The sequence below is a fragment of the Odontesthes bonariensis genome, chromosome 18 (genome assembly GCF_027942865.1).
Source record: "Odontesthes bonariensis isolate fOdoBon6 chromosome 18, fOdoBon6.hap1, whole genome shotgun sequence".
NCBI lineage: Eukaryota > Metazoa > Chordata > Actinopteri > Atheriniformes > Atherinopsidae > Odontesthes > Odontesthes bonariensis.
Window position 1 is genome coordinate 10,680,894 of NC_134523.1, and position 18,332 is coordinate 10,699,225.

An 18,332-nucleotide genomic window follows, 5' to 3' on the forward strand; every position below is an offset into this window, starting at 1 on the left:
TTCAGAAGCCAAACCCCCCCCAGGGGCAATGCTGACATTTTTCTTTTTACAACTTTGAGGGCCATTTCAGCTCATTCTCTCTTGTGTAAATAATGTCCCATCTAAAAGAGTACAGTACACACAAGCTACATGCTAGCTGTATTGATACAGTGCATAATATACCCTCTCACCAAGAAGTTTGAAGCAAGTTTGTAAAAAGAAAAACACACAGACACACATGGTGTGGAAATAAAAACATGTCCAAATGAAAAAGGTGGCAGTTTGAGCTTTATGTCATACTGGTTTTAAAAGTTCTGAGAGCTTATGGGATGAAGGACCTCCAATAACGCTTCTTCTTGTATCGAGGTTGAGGCAGTCTGCTACTGAACGAGCTGCTGAGGGCCCTCCTTGCGTCATGTTATCCATGATGGATTTAGCTAAGCTAAAATCCATCGTGCTAAAATCCTCCTTTCTCCCACTTCCTCTGTGGAGTCCAGCAAGCTGGCCCGTCTGGCCAAATCTTTCAGTCTATCCCTGTCCTTCACAAAAGCTTCCACTGCCGTGTCAAAGAAGCTCCGTAACAGTGTCCTGCACAGTCCTAAGGCCCTCACGCTCTACAGAAGAAGTAGGGAACTTTGGCTCTTCTTGTACAGACAAATCATTCAGATTCTGAGGAACACACGTTCGCTGATTCAACCCATCTGGGGGATTTACACTGCACTCAGCTGCTCTACTAAAGAGCACACACACAAACGGCTCATTTGGGGAGAACATGTACGATAAAGTTATCAATTTCAGTTCTTAAAGCAACACGCTGAAATAAAACTTCCACAATGTTATTCACACCACTTTTGAACCAAAGGATAAGCAGTGTATAGCGACAGCTGACTTAAAGGGCTGTGACACCCTGTGGCACCAAGACCACACCCAGCAGTGCTGATGTGATGTCAAGATAATACATTTGCTAAGTGGTCTATTAGACCGCAGCATCTACAGTTCAAATAGCAGCAAGCTTTATCACAAGTGGCCCTGCTCCATCAGAGCCAACCTTTCCTGTCTCTTTACACAATCAAGATATTATTAACGGAAAAACAATTCAGAAATAAAGGGAAAAAATAAAAATATCATGGATATTATGTAACCAAGACCAACCACTGTAAAAACAGAGGAAAACGTGTTGTGCTTCTGATACTGTAACAATCAGTCGACCTTCCCATGAACACTCGCGCTCTTTATACAGATGCCAAGAAAAACAACTCAGAGCTAAGAATGGAGGAAGGCAGAGTTAAAACACACATATTCACACCAAACATCAGGAAGCTTCCAGAAAAATGACTTGTAGGTACTGCATACACCGTGCATGGCTGTTGGGCAAGCAGCTCACATTCGATCAAATAACAATGCCTGAAGAAAAACAGCTTCCTATGAGATCAATTTAACCTAAAAAAAAAAAACCCTAAGGCATGAAAAAGGAAAAATATAGCAAGACGGCACTTGAATGTTTGGGCAAGGAGGGGCCAGATAGTTATGCAATAGAGGATGAAAAAGAAAGCAAGATGAAAGGCAAGAGACTGTGAAGGAAAGTGAGAGTACATAGGAGTGTAAAGGAAAGGTTTAAAAAGATTATTTTTATTTGATCTAAAAAAAAAAAAAAGAAAGAAAAGCTTTTGCATCCAACTGCTGTTTGAGCTTAAAGTGAATATATAAAATCTTTTTTTATTTTTTTTAGTTATAAAGACAAACCTACATGAAATGACAAACTCCACATACTGGCCTGAGAACTATGACATCCAGAAGTTTCTTCTGACATTTCTTACAGTTTAAGGTGGCAAAACCTTTTTCAACTTTTTACTTTCAAAACTAAGTTTCATAACTTCCAACGTTTCTCCCGACAGTCACTTGTTCTCAGCACACAGGTGAATAAGTGTGCTTCCTCTGGTTTCTGTCAGCTCTTTCTTTAAATCACCCATCTGTATCTCCAGCCATCTTCCTTTTACTACAACCCCCCTCCAATTCGGTTTCAGAGGGCAGAGTTCAGGCTGGAGAGGTTTGAGATTTCAGAGCAGAAAATAAGAGACCAGAGGAAATGTGCTCGTTGCTCTCCTAAAGGGGTCAAACTGCAACCATTTCATATAATTAAATTTAAGTGGGAAAAAGCATGTGGTCAGCATTGCACAAAAATCAGCGTTGCAGTAAAGCTCTCACGGTATCTGTTTCTCAGTCCCTTTTCTTTCTCTCTCTTTCTCACACACACACACACACACACACACATACAATATGACATAATATTTTTTAGAGGAAAGGTGGGCTTCATGGAAAGTCTAAAGGAAGCCCTCTCTGTTCCTTTCCTTTTCCTACCAGTGTGTGTGTGTGTGTGTGTGTGTGTGTGTGTGTGTGCGTGTGTGTGTGTTGGCGTCTGAGCCAATAGTGACCAAGCCATATCTATGTTGTGATAGAGCTGGGCCTGATTCCAGGAAATAATGGATAAGAATATGAAAACACAATCCTTTTAGGTCAGCAGCACACACACACACACACACACACACACACATTGTACTGTAATTCCCACAACCACTAGAAAGTAGCACAGGCTCAGCAGAAAGCATACCTGTGCATGTCATGCATACTGTGACCTTGTCATAATCCTCTACGTAGGATGAACTCTGGTAAACTGTGACGGCTGAATCAAATAAGGAAAAACACAAGAGCAAGTCGGAAGTGACTGAAGGCAGAAATGCATCCGATGCTTTCCACGAACGCACAAGTTGTATCACTATGGAAACAGCTCACATCAGTTTATCAGTGCTTATCTGTCGTGGAAAAAAAACAAAAAAAAGGACATGCACACAGAAGATACAATCACCATGACAACCTGGTAAAAAGAATGGTCTCAGTTATGAATAGAGCTGATTACTTGATTTGTGTTTCTGCTTAATCCTGCAGGCATGGATCACGTCAACAATGCAATTAAGATTAAGATTTATTCACTGTTACTTACTAAAAGACTTTTTCCAATCGTAAAATAATCCAACAGGTAATACCCTTCTCTAGGGGCTAAATAACTGAGATTAGGAAAATAGAGCTGCATTAAAGTGTTTTGGTTTTAAGGATATTTTTCAATGTGATGCATGGCCTTTGCACTTCCCTAACGTTACATACACCTGCCTCCTGGTCATATATGCTCTGACTGGTCTCAGTGTGTCGATGCACTGTAACACCAGCACTGAGAGAAAACAATTTCGGACCCAATGTTGTCGAGCCGCACTTTCATTTTCTATTTATGTGTAACTACAATAAAATGTAACAATGTAAACGTGGTCCCATCTTCAAGAAATACACACCAAGTTTGAAATGTCACAGCTTTATACTCCTTCTCATACCATGCAGTCCAGTGATACAGTACGTGGGACTGAAGGATCTCTGAACAACACTGGTGTTTATTCACCCCCTCAACATTGTAACACTTCCTCAAATCTCTCTTTACGCAGATTAATGTCAAAAGAAAATGTTTGCTCTCAGTCATATCAGCCACTTGATTGTTTTTAAGCTATATAATTTCTTAACCCCTTACAGAAACAACACACTCTCTTGCATTACATTTCTAACACACTTGGCAGCAACTCAGCCTAAAATATGTGTGTTTGTGGAGATGTAATGGATCTGGTGTAGTCTACTAATTGATGCATTTCAATAATAAACAGCAGAAAATGGTTCTGTATGCCTCTGTTTTGCTAGTTGTACAATGCTTCAAAACTAAAAATCTGTCAGATGTTTAATAAGCATTCAAACTGATTTAGCAACAAATAACCAGTGATCGTCATAATTAGGATTAGGAAATGTCTCGTCCCTGAAAAAAATAAATAAATAAATAAATAAATAAAAAAAATCACCCTAAATAATTTTTTATAAGATTAACTCAGCCTAAATATGGTTTAAACGTTCAGAGTATCATGTGGGAGTAGAAGTTAAGTTGAACCCTCTCAGGATGCATCACTAATTCAAAAACACTGTACATACAGTGCAGTATATATTTCTGTGATCCGTTACTCAAGTTAAGCTGTTGTCAGATGCTGCTCATTTTTACTGTTGTATTTTTTACAAGGACTCAAAGTGAAATCATGCGCCTTTTAGAAAATCCCCACGGCTGGGCTTTAGACAAACTCAACCAAGCTGATAAGTCCTGCAGTAGACCTCATAAACACGCACATCACGATGAAGGTTGAAATCAGGCTGAATTTGCTTCGCTGCCTGCCCTCAGGTGTACTGTAGAGCGGGATTATACAGTACAACGCTTCAGTAACGCCCCACTCATTATGAGCACACACTGACTCAGCCGGCCACAGTGCACGAACACACACATGCAAACTCTCACAAATGATTATAGCTCTAGCCAGCAAACTGTCACACGCAACTGAACATGCAGACACTCACACAAAGTTCTTGACGGCTTGTAAAAAGAGCATTGCTGTCGTTAACGCCCGCATTAGACAAGCTTCGGTAGAGAAGTGATCTGAATCATTTGAATGAAGGCATGCTGGTTTGTGCATATTGGCGCACGTCGGTGATGTCCGGAGGGGCAATTAATGCTAGAAATACACACATTCGCACTTTTATATCATGCAGACTGACAGAAACACCAATCGAGATGGTACAGGTGAAGATTTACTAACATGATCCCTGAATTAAATCCATGAGTAACTCAGACCGGAGGTGTGTGTGGACTAAGACTTACCAGTGACGACAATAATGACAACATTTACCACATGACGTCCTTACTCTCCACTCACACTAACCATATAACCACAGCTCACGCTGCAGACTACATGTTGGAGTTTTCTGAACATCACCATGCATCCTGAAGATATGCTGCATGGTATTAATGACATTTCATGAAATCAGAGCCACACTCTTTACTAACCACTTGGTTCCTGTCGGATAGGCGGTAGTTGTGGTTCTGCAGCAGCCGACAGCCGTCCTTGGCAAGCCGCTGGACGGCCTCCAGTCCCAGCCGGCTGGTGAGTTCATCTCGGCCGCACATGGACCCCATGCCTCCGCCGCCGCTGCCACCGCTGTCCCGTAACGCACACACCCCACCCAGCTGCAACACAGGCGGCATGAAGACATATCTCAACCCGCAGTCCCAAGACATGCTAGGAACACTCAAAGTACTTCTGAGGATCAGAGGTCGAGACAGTTCAGAGTGTTTGTCCAAAAGAGGATTGATGCGCTTTGTAATCCAAAAATTATGTAATGACAAGTGTGCAGCTGCTCGTTTCTGTCCATGTGGAGAGAATGAGAAGAAATGGTAATCCTGGGTCTCTGTCAGTTATCGTGTTCTCCCTGTAATTCTCACATGTTTCTAATTCTTTCTTTGTATTAGAGAGAGTAATTCACTTCTATCTGTTGCACTTCTCTTTGTGTTAGTCCGACTGCTCTGTTGTCAGAGGATCTGGCAGAGAAAGAGTGAGTGTGTGATTAGGTAGTATAAGTGGGTGGGAGTGGTAAGTTAGCGTATGTGTGTGGTGTCTCCTCTGTGCCGTCTCCTCCCTCCTGCAGTCGGGACTTATTCCCTCTGAGGTAGATAAAAAGTCAGTGAAAAGGAATATCCAACAGCGATGTCTTAGAAAGGAAAGAAAAACACACAAAAAAAGCACAGAATATGTTTCATTAAAAAAGTTGGAGGAAAGTGGAGAGACTTGTGGCTTTATCCTGGCAGAGGATGCATGTGCTCCCTTGGGTGCTGCTAGTATGATGGCTATCACCAGTGGCGGGCAGCCTGGTCTATTTATTTTCCTTGGACTCGTGACAGGGAGGGTTGTTTCATTTGGCTGAGAGTTGGGCAATTCTTCCTGTGGGCTCCACTATCCCACGGTACCATGCTCCAGCAGAGGGTAGCGCACACACACACACACACACACACACACACACACACACTTGCAGAGGATCATTCATTTTGTTTACAAGGAAAACACCCCTCAATGACAACTCTTATCTTGTAGAATAGCCACATAAACACACACACACACACACACACACACAGTCAACGTGTCCCGGGCTGTTTCCTGTAAACCTTCTGTTGGCTTCCTGTCCAAGACAGAGAACACACCGAGATAAACCTGTCTGGAGTCTGTGTGTGTCTATGTTGTGTATCCGTCTCTGTCTATTTCTTTTACTTTGACACTGTGTCCTTAATTTGTCTTTGATCCTGGCAAGCCAACGCCTACATTGGACTGACTCCTGCTCATTTCAACAGCTTTAGAGTTTGGAATTGCTAGAATATCTGATTCATTTCAAACCTCAAAATTTTGCTAAACAATAAACAAAAAGGAAATAGGCTTTGGAGTTAACAGTTTGTGGATCCACATGTTTTATTTATCCCTTTATATCGATAAACGATACATTAAGTTTGGAACTGAACTTTGAATATTCCATCACCTGCAGTATTATGATATCCTCAAAAATAATGTAGAGAATCTGGAGATATCCCAATGTGAAAGGAACACTGATGAAAATCAATACTACATGCCATGGCTTCATAGAAGTAGTAGAGTCCAGGTGATGGACTGGCCTGCCTGCTGTGAATCATGAAGAATATGACAAAAAGACTCAGGACTCTTAAGCAGCTAGAATTTTGTATGAATCCTGTATTAGATAAGAGTAGGACAGCATTCATCTCCCCAAGGACCAGCAGCTGGCATCCCCAGATGTTTACGGACTGCTGTCAAAAGAAGACGGGATGCCACACCGTGGTAAAAACATGGCTCTGAGTTGCTGCCATTAAGTCGTATGAGCAAATATTTTTCATGAAACAGTAAAATGTAAAATGTCTATTTTCTATTGTTAATGAAAAGATGGATTTATGAGATTTGACAATGATTGCATTGTTTTTGTTTGCAAGCGTCCCAGCTTTTTTGGGACAGGGTTTGTTCAGAGAGTGAGTAAATACTTCCTCTACCACTACAATTAGCAGATGCCATCAAACATCTCAGAGAGATTGCAAGAGCATTCTCTTGGCTGGGATCCACTGGATCTGGATGTGATGCATTGCTGGTGAAACAGTTTAGTATCTGGAGCATCTGTTGTGCACTTGTAGAGCTGCGCAAGATATATGTCAAAGCCTTTGTCCGTTGGCAGCTGAGCTGAAATTTAAATCAATTATCTTTCACTGGAATTTGATGAGTCTTCTGAAAAGGACAGCAAATCTATTTTAATGTGTCACTTGGAGACAGATGGAGCTAGGGTGGGCTGTGTAATGGAAAATGCTACCATGAAGGCCACTAAAACTGTGATTTTGTCTCAAAAAGTTGGGAAATAATCTCACAGTTGCTCTTACTGTTCCCAAGAATGGCATCAATTCGCTTTTATTTGTTTTATATTGCAACTTAGAGCGCTCATCGGTGAAGTTACAGTCACTCTCACTGCTGTTAGTATGTTTTTGTTTCGATGATGCTGACAGTCTTCATCGCCCAGCCAAACCTTTGAAGTAGATTGGTAAAGACGTGATCTGGGGTGGTGACAGGAAATCTGGGTCCAAGCAAAACTGCCACCAAAAAAAAAAGTAAAAAAAGTAAAAATGTTCCTCTTGTTTTTGATTGTTACGTGTTCAAAATCGTATTTAAATACTGACATGTCGTTTACACAGGCATAGGTGGCTTTTTACTATGTGTGTAATTGTGTTTAAAATATCTTTTTGCTGTTCTCCTCTCCCCTAACCTGTCTGTTCTGATGAGGGAATAAATAAGTGATGGCGAGATAGAGGCCTTGGTCTGCACCGTTCCCACCCCGTTTTCTTTATTCAGCCATGTGTGTAGTTCAACGTCTATAAAACTTGCATTCAGGGGGCGGTCGGTGGGTTAAGCAGCCGCCCCATGTACAGAGGCTTAGTCCTCGATGCAGCGGGCCCCGGTTCGCCTCCCGCACCGAGCGGCCCTGTGCTGCGTGTCTTCCCCCTCTCTCTGCTCCCTGCTTCCTGTCTCTCTCACACTGTCCTGTCATTAAAGGCATAAAAAGCCCCAAAAAAATACTATTAAAAAAAAAAAAAAAAAAAACTTGCATTCAGAGACTTTTGAATGAAAACAAAGTAGTCATAAGGAGTCGCTTATCTTTTATTTTGTGTGTTGCAATGTGCAAGTAGTCTGTGTTGGAGCTGATCAGGTAATATTCCAGTTGGCCAGAGTTGGTCTTATTCAGCATGATCCACTGCCGGTCTTTTGTGTATTGCACTCTGTGTTGAACGGCAATGAGAAAGAGTTCACTAGGCCCTACTAAGATGCTACCTCGTTATAGTAAAACCGCTAGAGGAAAGCAAGCAAGAGAGAAATGTGAACAAATAAAGAGTAGCTATGATTTATAGGTGTATTACACTGGATGTTAAGAGAGGTTATCCTTTTCTGCTCCCCATAACCTTTCCAGATAAATTATGTTATTTAAAAGGATCTTCCAAAACCACAAGCTTTATTCGGTGCAGGAATTATTTTCTCAGCACTGAGGAATCTTATAGTCATACAACTACTACACTTATACTTCTTATCACACACATTCACTCTTTCTCTGCCAGATCCTCTGACACAGAGCAGTCAGACTAGTGCAACAGGTAGAAGCAAATTACTCTCTCTAATACAAAAAAAGAATTAGAAGGTGTGCCTATCAACATTTTCTATATATCCATATATCTATCCACTTAATCCAATTCAGGGTTGTGGTATCTCGGCCTCCGGGGTAGTGCAAAACAAAGAAAAGTGCCGTTCAAAACGAGCAAGAAGAACATAGCTTTAAGGTTCACACACTTCTCTGATGCTGCATTTAAGCAAATGAACAGTCTCAGAAAACGAATTGATGGATCAGGACTTAGCTTAAATAAACTAATATGGATATTCCTATCATGAAAGACTGTCTATCCACTTGTGTGTGTGCACGTTTGTTTTACCGGGCTGCTCTCCTTGCTGGGTGTGCAAGACTCCTGACGGCCCGTCTCAGTTGTCGCAGAGTCCTGCTCCGATACTACAACCAAATAGGACATGTCAGTACATCCTCTCATAATGGCAAAAGTTTCAAAGAGTCGGGGAAAACAAAAACACACACACACTCCAACAACATGTATACTTACAAGCTTTGCGAGTCTTTCGAGCAAGAGCAGCTGCCAACTCGCTTTGTACCTGTAAAGGAGTTACAACGAATACAAAATTAGAACTGATAAGAGCACATCCCACAAACCATTTTAACTTTGTTTTAGCATTATCTTAGCAGGTGATACTTTCTCATTCTCAAATTCCTATGCACACACTGACCGTAGAAGTGAGCCTCTCCAGGGCTTTCATCTGAAGGATTTCACTGCACATGTCCCTGTTGCCTTCAGAGTCTTCCTCTGACCTTGGAGAAACAGAAAAATAGCTTTATTAGCAACTGCAGAGGGCTCAATATTCTACAGCCCACAGGGGTAAAAGTTCCTTGCAGAGCAGTGGTCCCTTCTACACTGCCCCCTGGCATCATAAGAAGAGAACTGCAGTCTAAAGATATGCAAATATCCCCAGGTTATTATGAAACGTGGACAGTTTTTTTTTTGTTGTTGTTGTTGTCGTTTCTTTTAAACCCAGATGATAATTAAATTAACCGAATAGTGGCTGCTTCTCTGCATCTTCACTTTCCAATTTACTTTACACTCTAATAAGCAGCTAGACAAGTACATTAAGGAGATGACCACTCTTCTTATTCCCTAAATTAAAACACCACAAAAGAGCTTCTTAAGTTATTGTTCCATTAAATTAATTGTTTAATTGAAAACACAATCCACACATAATTTCCTGCAAAACCAAACATAATAAATAAACACATAGGATATCAATATATTCTTAACAAGAATTTTGTATCTCTGCAGTTCTGTCCGTTTTTCTTTTATATCCTTATAGTTCAGTGCTTCTTATATGTCTTTGTATCAAACATCTGTCTCGGCAACCTCCGTCTCCTTCTTCTGTCTCCCTCCATGTGGTTTCATGTAAAATAGCTCCCAGACACACCTTTCTATTGATGTCAGAGAAGCTTTGCATGTGAGTGTACGTGCGTGAGTGTGCGTGGCAATGCGGCGGCTGTGTACACGTGTTCAAGATGTATATAGATGTCTAACCCCTGTTAAGGATTTTTTTTCTTTTTTATTCCCCCAAGCATATGTTCATCTGTGAATATATCTGCGCTTGACTTCATCTGTGAGCATGTTTGACTGTGTATGTGCTGTATAAACAGATGGTTGTTTGGGGGTAAACTCTCCATTATTCCCACAGCAATAATACAAGGCTGTAGAGTGTGTGTCTTTGACGGCAACAGACGACACCCGAGGGCTCCTTATCCAATATGATCCCTTACAAAACTCTTTGGATTGGCGTCCACTGCACTGCCTCACCCTCGCAGAACACACATATGCACTCCGTCTCTTTCCTCAAGCATTCACGCAGACATGCTCAGATACATTTGCATACAATTTGGATTTTATGCACAGATCCCAGTGGCATCCCAGAGGAAAGAAGACAAAGCCCTGTGCAACTGTGTGTATGTGTGTGTACACTGTAATCTGATAAGGGGACGATAGATGTAGAAGCTCGAGAGATAACACTATAGCCCTTAGCCTGACACATCAACTACCAGCTCTGGCACAGACATGCCAGTAAAGCAGGTGGACCATCGCATGCCTAGAAGGAGTGTGAAAATAACATGTGTTTCGTTTCAGTCTGATATTGTTGCAATAAATGCAGTGTTTTCACTTTTCTTTTAACAACGATAGTCAGAACTACTTAATTCTACCCTAAATCTTCTGATAAATCTGGTAAAATAATGGTTGTTGCTCAGAAAATGCGGAAGTCCTTTTGCAGATCTTGGTCTATTCTGATCAGTCAGGATAGATTTGGTCCCATCTGGGTCATTAAGTTTGATTTTCAGCTAGTGAACAGTTGGTAATTTGGTGACTCACCATGAGCCTAAATGTGCCAGAGCTGGAGGAAAGGCACAGTAGGAGGTGCGTCACCAACCATTAAGCAGCATATAGCAGCACAGGGTTATTATGATCTGTGCCTGCACCATCTCCCTTTTCAAATCATATCTAGAGGTTAATGCTGTAAAGAGTTTTGTGATTTGATGCTTGGTGCAGATTCCTTAAGCATGAAAAACAGTCCACCAATTGCCTGTGTACAGTTTTGCCCTGAATGTTGCAAGTTCAAAGCAAGTCTACCACATGTTACAGCGCTAAGAGTCTCATTTACACAGGAGTACACGTTCTCTGCTCAAAACTGGGGACTGATTGGTTTCCCTTCCCTCGAGCTATAATGTTCCTGCAATACTGTGCAGTGTCTGACTTTTTGCCCCTTCTCATTAAAAAAGACAAAAGAGCCACGAATTGTCTAGGACCAGACCAGTGTGCAAAGCAAGCAAGCTGATTTCCTCTACCCAAGCAAAGGTGCCGTATTTTCAGGTCCTGGCAAATCTGCTTCTGCTGCACAATGCAGAGCACGTTGTAATTTAAAGACAGAGAAACTGACAAATTTATCACCACTGACTCAAACACCAAACTAATATCTATAGTCAGTTTATTAGGTCAACAAATATAACAAGTACAACAAGTAATTTACTGTATTCAATCGTGACTTCGACTGCGTTTGGCACCGCATCCTCCCTTCACAGTTAAATTTTAATGCGAAACGCACTTTATATGCGTGTTTGGCTCTTACTGTAATGTGAAGCAACACGATCGAGGGAGGATTAGGCAGATTTTTTTCACCTTTAAAGTGCATTCAGTTGAAGCTGTGCAAATTCAGATGAAGACGGAGAGACAAAGGTGACTAAAATTAATATTCTTGTCATATATTTTTAAAGGAACAACATATTTGTTGCAGCAAAACAAAATAATAAACTGGTAACCCCTCAGCTATCACCACATGTCTGATAGGAGAAGTTATTGTCCATGTACAAAGCTCCTATGAGACATGGAATCAGTGCTGAAGTGAATTGAGTAATAATGACTCATGATCAAAGTATCAATCGGCGCATGATCCAGCAGGCATGCTTTTCTTTTGGCTCCACTGAAGCAGCAGTCACTAGACGGTGAGCTTGGAGATCAGGCAATGTTCTCTTACTGTGTATTAAGTTATCAGTATCACTTTAATGCTTGCCTCATTAGATAAAACAGTCAGAGACGGGGGAGCCATAACTCGTGAAGAGGATGTGTAACAGAAATGAGGAGCCCCGAGGAGGCTGACTGCAGACTGACTGACAGATATTTATATTAGTTTTTGACACACACACACACACACTTTATCTTAAAGAGAAAAAAGAAAGCAGGAGGGATGGTGTGAGACGGACTCCTGCAGAGAAGTGGCGCGACAGTCAGAGAGAGCCACACGGAGCAGCGAGACAAAGCGAAAGTGAGGACAATGACTGCAAAATCACATTTGTGTCCACCCTGAAAATGCGCAGTAGCTTGAGCTTCACACCTCAGGTGTCGTTTCAAGCATAAACCTGGAAAAGACATTTGAGCCAATACAGCTTTGTACGTATCAAATACATCAGATGCTTGTGAAGTCTTGAGACAACAGGCATACACACAAATATATATTGTTTTGTGCTTCTGTTCCTTCACACTCCCTATATACTTCATATTTCCTTCCTCCTCCACGTACACACTCTCTCTCTCACACACACCGATCCCATTCTCACAATTTCTCTGAGTGACAGATTGAGTTCAGTAGCAGCCTCAGCAGTACCCCCACACACAGGAGCAGCAAAGCAGGGAACTCTGGCTGACACCACTCAGCGTGTATGTGTGAGTGTACCTTGGAGACCATTTCATGCATGCGAGTGATCACATTACACGTCACTTACATGTCTCAGTGCAGATTGAGGATTTAAAAACACTGCTAAGAGATTTGATTTCTCACTGGAATTTGAGGATGATCTTTGGAAAAGTGAATTTTTTAAAACTTTTTTAATGCCGCAAGGGCAGAAATGCACTTTCAGAAGTGTGACACCTAAACCGAATCATGCACAGTTACTTGACCCTTTTCACAGCAAGTCATCACAAACAAATGACCACAGTCACAGATATAATCTGGAAGCTTGTCACTTCAGCTTTGAAAATGTAAAGGAACAATAAGCCTATACTTCAGGTCAGTGAAGCCCATATAGTGCCTGATAGAGGTGTCACAGTCACAATCACCTACGATCAACAAGTCATTAATAGACATATAAAGACTGTGGAAACAACTTATAATTACGACCCATAAACAGGACTAGCAGTAGCTCTCTACATATCTATTCTTTACTTACGGGCTATTCGCCCCACCACCAGAGCGAAACTGGACATATGGGGCAAGTTGTAGGAGGAGCTTAACAGCCTCTGGCCACTCCCCCTCATTGGATCGAAACTCACAGGACGCGGATTCACACTCCTCAAAACTGAACTGGTAGTAAGAGTTGGAGTCTGAAAACATCACACGCTGGTCCACTGGGGAAAGAACAGACAGTACTGTCAATGGCGCAGTCATTGATGCTAAACAGGCTGTTTAACACAATAATCATTCAATTGAATAAAGTAAATAAAGGAGTAAATATATTTATAGTCTTATATATTAGAGGCAAACACTAAGCCAGAGGCCAGTGAGCAATGCTCATGCTGAAAGCTTTGTTTTTCTTTTTTTGATTTTTTTTTGTTTGCTTGTTTTTACTTAATCATATCTGCTTCACATAGACACCCCAAAAAGCATTATTCACGATGTGTAAACATATGTAGCCATTTATTCTAAGACAAGGACATTTAATCTTTAACACTTTGACAGGGAAATGTGAGTATAAATTAGAAATATGCAAGAAGGAAGTCAAATCTTTGACTCAAAATTTAAGAGCCAACTCAAGAGTTAAACAACTAACTTCGCTCTAATTTGGTGAGCGAACCTTGGTGTACAAATATCGATGTGCTATACCGTAAAGTAAATGGAATTCACCTGAATTGTAATGAATCTTTCTATCAAACAAGAGACAAACTGATTGGTTTTGAAAAAAAGCAGAGACCTGATTGCTACCCAGGTTAAAACCTGGATTAACTCACCAAACCAATGAACTGCACCTGAGCAGGACTGTTTATCCTCCGAAAAGAAACATCAACGCTTTAGAAACTGTATGTGCACATTGCACAATGTCTGTCTTACCTCTAGCTGCAGAGCTCTTACATAGGCCCTGTTAGCTCACTGAAATTAGATTAAAAAGGCCCTCAAATGGTTAAGTGTGGAGTAAATATCTGCTAACATGGTTACAGATAAAAAATTAAATAAAAATAAAGGTGGATGATTTTGGCAGTATAATGAGTGATTGGTGGGAGGTGGGGCTTTAATAAAGAGTGTACAGATTCCTGGTTTCAGTGTGAAAGATCTAAATTAAAAATCAGGTTCATGTGCTGAGCAAGTGAATGAGGTAGTAAATGAACCTCTGTTCTGCTGGATAAGTCAACCGCTTGTATCTTAAGAGATCTGCAGATAGCTGCTGATGTCGCTGAACGGAGGCTATAAATTTTGAAGCACAGTCCTAACGACCAGCGTGTCAGAGTGTGTGTGTCCTTTTTTTTTTACCCGACAGCAGGACTCCCAGCTCCAGCAGCACCTGCCAGACACGCACGGCAGTAGTCCGACAACGCACGTACACACACTGCTCACACAGCCACTGCACCAGCTCCACTCCAACATAGCTACGCCTGTTAAAACACACACACGTATACGTTTTCAGCTCACAAGTATTGACACACAATGCCGTGAATATCATACACACTTCTTTGGCACAAAGCTTGTCTTTTCTTTCAATCAATATCTATCGATTATTCATTAATTCTCTGTAAGCCCCCCCCATGTGCATGGTATGCTTGAGTGTGTGGGTCTATATACAATGATGGTACATATAGTGTCTATCTATATCTGTGTTTTGATGCTTTTTTCCCTCCATTTGAATGTTCTATATGTACAGTGCTCTGCAGTAAAATACATGCCCTCCCATAACATTTTGTGCTCTACTCTACATCACCTAGATCCTGCTTACTTAATCTTACTGCAAAAACAATCTGACTGTCCAATTAAGAAAGGGCTCAAGAGTGACTGGTGAGTGTAAATGCTTCAGTGGATTTATCGATTCATCCCTGCACACAGACACACAAACAGACGGAGACAAGTGTACCGTATGATTCTGGCCAGGTGGATCTTGTCTTTCGCCGGGTAAGGCCCATGAGAAAGGAAGCCATTCCTCACAGCCCGACCAGCACATGGAAAACTCTGGGAGCAAGACTGACAAAACACAAACACATAAAATCCAGTTAGCACAGTTGTTCTAAAGTGAGGGGGCGCTAAAATATACGTGCGACGGGAAAATGACAAAACTCGTTCTCAGTACTGGTTTACACGTGACTGTTGTAGAGGACTAATATGGCCGTATGCAGCTCTTATTGACCAATTCACAAGGGCATTTCTTTCCCCCTGAGAAAAAAACACACACTACAATAGTCCTGCTGTTGATGCGACTACGAAGGCGACTGTATTTCAATTAAAGCCGTTTACGTGGCTGCCTGTTCCGTTTTATTTATACCATCTTTGACTGTCCACGCCACGGAGCAAGGCCTGCTGCATAGCTGATGAGCCCCCACAGACAGCATGTGACAACATCAGACACTCTCCATAAACTCGAGCACAACCACTTCTTCTGTAGTCTATGTTTATATCAAAGAAAAGTTTTTTGCCTATTTACTATATTTTCTACATATTTTCCTTGTGATTTTTGTTAATGTACTATGTTAAACACTACTCCACTGTTTTTCAAGATTATGAAAAATATGCGCAAGAGCTACTGACCAGCTTCTTTAAATATGGGAGATATAGTTTATTTTGAAACACCAAATAAGGTCTAAATTTGTGGGGTTAATCTTTTAACATTACTCGCTTTTGACATCAGATAGTCTTCTACTTTTTTTTTTTTTTTTTTTCTGTAACAAATTCCCTCCCACACTTGGATAAACATATCACAAACTGCTGACTTTGAGCTCAGCTTCACACCTATTGGTTGCTCTTAAGGGTGCACGGATCATATTTTACGAAATGGTGCCAATATGCTGTTCATCTGCTTTAGATGTCTTTTTAGGCCTGGCACTTCGTTTTTTGTCCGCCACTTAAGCAAAATATGAAGAAATGACAGGTGGTTAAAGGTTTTGAACAGCGCTGTAAGTGTTTATTTATTGAGATAACTATAGCACAAGCAACTCCAATTTTGAAAACACTAAGTATTCATAAATCTTTGGCCATGTAAGTGAACTGAACTATACCCACCTCACCCTCTCCTTCCAAATGTATAAAGAAATCAAGGTGGCCACAAAAAAAATGCAATAAGTCTGTTCTAGAGCCAGCGTTTGTTTTGCCCACTCTTTGCTGGTGTAGAAACATGGTGGTGGTGCATGGCGGACTGCGAGACAGAAGTGGCTCCATGATGTCATCAGTGCCCTTTCAAACAAAAGCCCAGGGTTTGACCAGGCTTACAAAACCAGCCCTCAAATGTAATTGAACACGGTGCTGAGGCTGGTCACAAATAATGTGCATGGTTTAATAATTGGCCCAAATCTTATGCATCAAATTCAATTTAGCAGAACGCTTATAGTAGAATCGTTTTCTTGACAAATATGCTGTAAGTGGGAAGACTTAAAGGAAAACGTCGGAAAATTTCAATTTTCCTATTTTCCCTGACACCTGTCCCCCAAAATTGATTTCTCACACTGTTTTACATTATTCAACCCATAACCTTGCGCTCCCAGATTTTTTCACTTCTGGCCATGGGCGCAGCCATGTTCAGCCACATCCGGGCATATTTTACGTCAGAAATGCAATTCTACTTGTGCAGCGGAAATAAAATTCTACTTGTGTGGCGGGAGTGTGCTCTAACAAAGTGTAGAGTGTAACTTGGAAATACACAATGATTGAATACTACCTGTATATAGTAGAATTAGAAATTATTTTTATTTCAACATGTATGTTCACATATATCTGTAGTGATAGTCTACAACTGCCTCGTCGGCGTGAAGGAAACCCTTGTAGGTCCCGTCCTGCGACTCATATTTATCCCTGATCGCCCACACCGCACAGGAGGGAATCACTCTTCGGAAGCGCTTCCCAAGTCCCCCATGGAGAAAGTAGGTCACCTGCCGGTAGGCCTGGAAACGGTACACAAGGTTGGGCATGGGGTCTGGAAACGCCTCACGGCTCGTGGATACAACCGGTGAGTCGTTAGCATTTGGCGGCGGTGTCGCGGCTGCTGCGACAGCCACTTGTCCATCCTTATTTTTAGCCTTATCCGACCATCTCGGCTGATGGCTATAAGCTAACATAACTTGGATCGAGAGGCTGATCATGATCTGACTCGGACTCAGGCGAAACTTCGCATTCTATCTCCGGGTCCGAGTCAGACCAAGACAGTTCGTAAGTGTCTTCCATTGCTGTAGAAAAAATGTTTGCATTTCTGACGTCATGTTGAGTGAACATGGCGGCGCTAGGGAGGGAGAGCCAGAGCGGTATAACTTGAATTTCAAACATTCGCGAATGTTACTCTCTCGGGCTGACAAATGTAAACAAGGTGAGAAATCGATTTTGGGGAACATGTACCAGGGAAAATAGTAAATTTGAAACTTTCCGGCGTTTTCCTTTAACTTGCGTAATTATAGACCAAAGTTAAAGGGTACCACACCAAGGTAAAGTACTAAAACGAAAATTTGAACCATTTGGCACAAGAGAATCAGATGTTCTAAAACAAGCAGCATTCTAAACCCAGATGTTGACTTCTTTATCTTGGTTACTATTTGCTTTAGGGGTGCAACGGATCAAAAAACTCACGGTTCGGATCGTTCCTCGGATCAGAGTCACGGATCGGATAATTTTTCGGATCAGCAAAAAAAATAAATAAATAAAATAAAATAGACAAGACAAAAAAACATGTTTTGTCTTTTTGTCACTTTTAAATTATTAACGTGGCTCGAGCACGTTCAGCATGTGTTTAAATCCCTTGTTTTGCACAACTGAATATGGCCTCATGTCTGCACCTATAAACACACCGATAGCGTTTGTGATCGCTTTAGCCCGGTCGGATTGTGGAGGAAGGGGCTGCTTAAACACCGCGGTGATGAGCGGTTGTTGAGCCGCTTTTGGTTTCACTCCTGTCAGTGAAACACCGGGGTGATGTCGCTACAAATGCGTGGCCATGCTTGATGTGTTTCCACTGTTGAGTGGCTTTCTTGTGCCACAGTGCCTACACACCGTCACGGTTTTATCCACCAACCTCTTTCCTTCTTCATTAAATTTGAC

General features: G+C 41.5%; 1 protein-coding gene across 1 annotated transcript in view; it reads right to left on the reverse strand.

Moving 5' to 3' along the window:
- rapgef5a (Rap guanine nucleotide exchange factor (GEF) 5a) overlaps positions 1-18,332 on the reverse strand; it is a 47,288-nt gene that overhangs the window by 15,565 nt on the left and 13,391 nt on the right. Inside the window, exons 3-9 of the mRNA XM_075450302.1 lie at positions 15,175-15,281; positions 14,580-14,701; positions 13,285-13,462; positions 9,267-9,348; positions 9,086-9,134; positions 8,906-8,979; positions 4,898-5,077 (exon numbers count right to left, since the gene is read on the reverse strand). Of these exons, the coding sequence (XP_075306417.1) occupies positions 4,898-5,077; positions 8,906-8,979; positions 9,086-9,134; positions 9,267-9,348; positions 13,285-13,462; positions 14,580-14,701; positions 15,175-15,281 (792 nt within the window). The remainder of the gene's footprint in view (positions 1-4,897; positions 5,078-8,905; positions 8,980-9,085; positions 9,135-9,266; positions 9,349-13,284; positions 13,463-14,579; positions 14,702-15,174; positions 15,282-18,332) is intronic.